Below are 6,081 nucleotides of genomic sequence, written 5' to 3' on the forward strand. Positions count from 1 at the left end.
ATAAACTGTAAAACTCATAAAATGCCAAAACATAATTAATCTTTAAAATTTTGATTAAACCTACAAGATCCATGTATAAAGGATCCTAATTCATTCTCGATACAACAATGACTTTTCCTTTTCAAAACCCGCCAAAACTGGGGCCGGATCTATTTATTTGAAAAAAAAAAAAATACTCTATACGGTCTTTTTTATTTCTAAATTTTATCGTCCATAAAATTTAAATAAAAAAAAAAGACGACAAAAAGCTATAATTTGTTCACCCATAAAAAGACAAGAAAAACAAGTGTCAGCTCAGGTGATTGAAATTGCATTTAATGGTGTCCCTGCGAAAAATGGAAATAAGGTAACGTTCATTCAAGAATAATAACATCGATAGCTTGAAAAACAGAGACATGCAAAAGGGTCGTCTAGAGCAGTTCAGAGTATAATGAGCAAAATATTGCAAAAACAAATAAAATATATATATATATATATATATATATATAATTTGACCACCAAATTAAGAATTTGGTATTCCTCAATAATACTTTGAAATATCTTTCAAAGGAAAATTTAATGGCCATAATAAGTAAGATTAAAGTCTGTAGATCTATTTGTTTCACCAAAAATAGTCTCTCTACCTGAATTGCTTTAAATCTATATACCAGCCCAAAAAGGAAAGTATCATTCTTGATTTCTCAACCATGCCTCATTCACAAATAGTAACTGAGATTTAATTACCAAGGAGGTAGAATTGCTTTAAATCTATATACCAGCCCAAAAAGGAAAGTATCATTCTTGATTTCTCAACCATGTCTCATTCACAAATAGTAACTGAGATTTAATTACCAAGGAAAAAAATATATATATAGAAAGAAAAATTACCAAAATTCATTATTAAGCCACATGTCCTATACAATTTTTCTGATCATTATTACATATATCCTGTTGCAACTAAAACACTTGTTAGCTTACAAGACCAGGATGTAGTGGTTGATCAAAATCTACCAACTTTCTATATCATGTATCCACTTGGAAGTGTACTTTCTTATGTAGTTTCTTTAATTTCTACCTGATATTCAGAGCATATAAAGGAAAACAACATGGTCGTTTTTATCCACTAATCCATCGGATTCATTATTTCCCTCTGTATGGAAAAAGCATATGCATGCCAGTCAAACAACTTGATTTGAGACTGGCTTCTGGATATTTAAGCACTTGCAGTTTGCCCGGTTATCACTAAGAGTCTGGAATTAGAACAAAAAAAAACAAGTTTATTAAGAAATTATATATAATGAAAATGAACAATTACATATATATATATATATTGACTATTTTCTTTGATACCTTGAACTGTTTTTGAAGGTCTTTAATATACTCGACAGCCAGGTCCAGCATGTCTGCTGTGTTTGTTTGCTATATGCCAAGAAGAAACATAAATATCCTGAGTTTTCAAAGACAGACCAATAATAGAAAATAATACCAACGAAATAACATGCATGCTGGAGTTCAAGTTACCTTGTCCATGTTTGGAACAAGCTCTTGTAGTTTTCTCATTCTTTCACTGATCCGCGTTCTCCTTACCTGAAAGTCAGCTTTTACATATTAAAGTACTTCATGGTTGAAACCAATTTAAAACTAAAATCATCTAGTACTTCTATATTGAGGATATCATATTGACCAAGCAGAAGAACAAGCATGCATATAAGTTAAAGTAGTATTTGTTTATGATAAAAGAAAAGAAGAATCATAGCTGGTTTGATTTAGAAATATATAGATAAAATTTTTACCCTTTCTGCAATACTTCGAGGATGAGTAGCACAACCACGTTTGGCTCTAATTTTGCAAGGAACCGAGTCTTGGAAATGTAACAACTTTTCCATGGCAACGTCTGCTGAAGTTTTAGGCAAACTTAAATGGTGTGATAATAAATGTATCCGATTTCCAAACTCTTCATTCTAATTAAGAACAATTATCAAAGATTTATATTAGATCGAGTAGAAAAACAAACAAAAAAGAAAAAAAAGAGTGATAAAATCAACGAAAGAGAGAAAATATTAATGCTACCTGAGTGCTAGAAAATAACTTTCTATCATTGTCTTGGTCTCTTCTCAAACCACCCAGACTCTCCGTGAAATTTGATGAATCACTCCAAGAACCTAATGGGAATCCAGTGCCATAGAATCGACCATCACCATTGCTGCTCCCGAGCTTTCCTTCTTCAAGGCCACCAGCTCCAAGATTCTCACTCCCAATTTCTGAAATCTGCGACAACATCCCCAAAGAAGTGGGGAATCTTGATGAGAAACTAAGATGACTCTTCAATCTGTTTGTGGGTGGACTTACTTCTCCATTACTACCATTCAGTCCACCGTAGTTTCCTGCACATTTTATGGTGGCAAAGCCTGCAATGTTACTGAAAAGTTATCAAATATTTGATACTAGCATTTAATTATGACCAACCAGCTCACTTTGTTTTTAACAACTTATTTCCCCAACTATAAAGCATCCTAGATAAATGCTAATCAAAATCTGCAACACTATTAGGTTACGGCAAATACCACACAAAAATGGAAATTAAAATCCTCGATATTGAAGCTTCAACGATCAGATCATGAACAGCCTTTTTCTATAGGCAACACAATAACTCAAAAAGAAATTTTCAGCACTCTACCTGCCAGTCATAATGCAGTAGTAGACACAGAAATTAGCTCATTTTCCCTTCTTTTTTTTTTTCTTTTTTTTTTTTTACCTTGCAACTAAGTTGGTATATAAGCATCATAAGTAGTAGTATTGTATTCATTAACATGTATTGCATACAATAAGGTAGATTTTCTTGGTAACGAATCTAAGTTGCTAGCTAGAGGATACAATACGAATGACGATAGAACAGTTACGAGCATTTGAAGAAAGGAAGTGAATGGATTAAGGAAAAAAAAAAAAAAAATACCATTTGGGACAGAGATGTGGGAGAAAAGCCCAGCAGGAGTGCTATTTTGGCGGGCAAGATTGGAATGAACGGTCTTGGATTGGGCTTGATGATCCATTGCCATTGAACCCACCAATCCAAACGAGCTATTATCCATTGCAGAGGCACTGGTATTCGAACCGTGTCTGGGATAATGAGGTGGTAAACCAGTATTATAACCCTGCTGCTGGGAGTTCATGCGGTTCGAAACCACAGCTGCTTCAGTTGCCGTCACGGTCGATTTGTCATCAAAGTCTTGGAAGCTCGGCGTAGAATCGGAATCGTTATTGCCACTGTAATTGACGAATCTGGTAAACAATCTCTCTGATTCCGAACCCTCACACGAGCCGTTCTTATTAACACCACCGCCGCAATCACCACCACCTTCCTCGGTAAAATTAATGAGGAGAGAGCTCGGAGCTGAGCGAAATCTCAATAACCCAGAATTGGATTGGTGATCCTGTTGCTGTTGGTGATGAAAACTCTGATGGGTATTTGAATCCATGACTGTTTTTTGTTTTTTTGCTCTGTTTTCCTATGTTTCTGAAAAGGGTGGGGACTAAAATCTGCGGCTCATGTCAAATATTTTAAGCTATAAGAGAACCATTAAACATATCCACTCCTGTAGCTTTTTTTTTTTTTTTTTTCTCCCAGAAAATTCTGAGAATTTTTTCTTTCACTTTCCAGAGAAAATTTTCAGCTTATTTTTTAAGCAGAGTCGGATAAGATCTTGTAGATGAAGCAACCAAAAGAAAAGCTTGACCGCAGCATAAGCTAATGAAAAAACATAAAAAAAAAAAAAAAAAAACCCAAAATAGAAGGGAAAAAAAAAATAGCAAGAAGATAACAAAAAAACCGTAAATAATTGGAACTTTGAGGTCGGTTCGTAGCATAGAATGGAGAAGCAGAACAACTAAAAAGACAAATAGAGGAAGAGATGGAGGGTATTCTATGAGCAGAGAAAAAAAAAAATAGAGAGAGAGAGAGAGAGAGAGAGAGGTGATTATAAGCAGCTTTAAATTCACTTTTCAAAGCACCGAAAGCAAGGAGGATCTTGGGCCGAAAAGAGAACACAGAGAGAGAGATGGGTGTTGATGGCAGAAGAGAGAAAATATAGAGATAGAAAGAGAAAGAGAAAGAAAGACAGAGAGAAAGAAAGAGGCAATATTTATCTTCTTCTTTGTAATGCAAGTGCGGCCAATGGGAAAGTACAGAAAGCCATCAAATCTGGTCTCTCCACCTATTGTTTTCTATTTTTGCCACTTCCCGGAGAAAATTAATTATTTAATAAAAATTAGCTAAAATTAATTACTTAATAAAAAGTAACTAATATTTTTCTTTTTGCCAAGCAATATTTTACCAATATTGCCCTTTCGTATCCTTTTAACATTTCTCAACGTTTTGCAGAAATAAAAATGGTCCAAACTTTAAGCATATAGTCTCAATTTTTAGACAATCTTTTTGGGTTCATGATAAAATTATTTATTTAATTGTTTTGTAAGACATGCCACAAGATATTTTAATCTAAAAATCTAAAACATTTTGATGCTTATCTAGAAAGCATTGTTAAGTTTTTTTTTTTTTTTTTTTTTTTTGAGTCCTTTAGAATTGTTTATCTTTGGCCAAACACCATGAGATAGTTGAAAGCAAGCATTTTTATTGTTTTTGGTATCCTCTAGTCCTTTTGATTGACCAAAGAAAAAAAAACCATTTTGACATTTTTAAAAGCAATCCTAAGCATGTATCTTTGTTACTGACATGGTATATTTTACTAGAGTTTGTGGTTTGAAACATTTTATACTGTTTGTCAAAAAGGAACGATGAGTATTATCATAAGGTAATAGGATTTTATCATTTGGCAAGAAAAATGCAATGGTAATTTAAGCAACGAAAATGGGCTAAATTATTACCAAAAAGACAAAAAAGGAAAATGGGCTAAATTTTAGGCATGTTATATCGAAAAAGATGGTTTGTATAATATAAGCCTAATTAGACTAAATTTCCAAGAATTTAAGTTCTCAAATTCAACAAACCTTACAGAATTAAATATTACAAAAATGATTCTTTTTGTTATTTAAAAAAAAAAAAAAGACAGAGAAACTGAATAAAAGTATATTTACTAGCTTTGAGTATAATTTTGGTTGGATTGTGAAAAATCTTTTTTAAGCATTTGCTTTTGTCGTATGGACAAATGAAAAAGCATAAGATCCGTGAAAACACTCGAGATATATGTGAAATATATATATATATATATATATATATATATATATGTGTGTGTGTGTGTGTGTGTAAAAATTAATAAATATCCAAAAATTATTTTTATTATTATATCATCAGAACTAAAAATAGCTCGCAAAATTGTTAACGGCGAACCATAAGGAGTCTTAACGGCGTTAGTGCGTGCCTTGGGAATAGTGTCAACATGGTAGCGATACCACGGGTTAGGAGCATAACTGCTTAGGAGCTGACGTCATCACTAGTCCCCCTGAGCACCGGATTCACGCCGCATCTGATTCCCGTCGTCGTTTTCACCTTTCCCCTTATATCACAGGCGCCGTCTTTCTCGAAACCGAAATTCCACTTTCGCATCTGATTGTCTTCAAATTTTACTAATTTGCCACTGAGCTGAAAAGTATTATTTTTGTCGGACTTGCACTTTCTTTTTATCCCCACGATTCGTTTGGTCAAAAAAACGAAAGAAAAAAAAAAGTATATTTATTCGGTCAAAATTTCGAATTATTCTCTAATTAACTTCCGATTAACTATAATTAGAGGAGGAATTTTTTTTAAAAAAAAAGGGAGAAAAAAGTAGGAATTTATTCGAGCATGAGGTTAGCATAAAAACATCAATGAATTTTGAATTATTCTTGGAATGGAAGTTGGTCGTTTAAAAAGTTCATTTTAGATTGCAACTGTGCCAAAGAAAATTTTTGGACCCGTCTTGTATTTGTGTATGTGGAGCCTCCAAAAAATTCCTTTAATTTTCAATAATGTATATTTGATTGATTCTATTTTCTCTCTTTTTGTTTGTTGATATTTTTTAGGTTCTATCTTCAATTGCAAAATTCAGACCACAGCATTGTAAAATATTGAATAACCCAAATGCTAATTTTGGTTAGGGCACTTAAACT

The 6,081-nt window shown here is 33.0% G+C and overlaps 1 protein-coding gene across 2 annotated transcripts; it reads right to left on the bottom strand.

Moving 5' to 3' along the window:
• Nucleotides 1-849: 849 nt before the first annotated feature.
• On the bottom strand, nucleotides 850-4,168 carry LOC107404261 (transcription factor bHLH130). 2 transcript variants are annotated; one of them, XM_048465981.2, is made up of 6 exons: nucleotides 2,933-4,168; nucleotides 2,050-2,363; nucleotides 1,773-1,940; nucleotides 1,501-1,566; nucleotides 1,330-1,398; nucleotides 850-1,229 (listed from the first exon to the last, which is right to left on the bottom strand). In XM_048465981.2, the coding sequence occupies exons 1-6, from the start codon at nucleotides 3,453-3,455 to the stop codon at nucleotides 1,158-1,160; spliced, it is 1,212 nt and encodes a 403-aa protein (XP_048321938.1). In that variant the 5' UTR covers nucleotides 3,456-4,168; the 3' UTR covers nucleotides 850-1,157. The 2 variants fall into 2 exon arrangements, with proteins under 2 accessions (XP_048321938.1, XP_048321937.1); XM_048465980.2 differs by having other exon boundaries at nucleotides 2,050-2,387.
• Nucleotides 4,169-6,081: the final 1,913 nt, after the last annotated feature.

The sequence above is a fragment of the Ziziphus jujuba genome, chromosome 11 (assembly GCF_031755915.1).
Source record: "Ziziphus jujuba cultivar Dongzao chromosome 11, ASM3175591v1".
Classification (NCBI taxonomy): Eukaryota; Viridiplantae; Streptophyta; class Magnoliopsida; order Rosales; family Rhamnaceae; genus Ziziphus; species Ziziphus jujuba.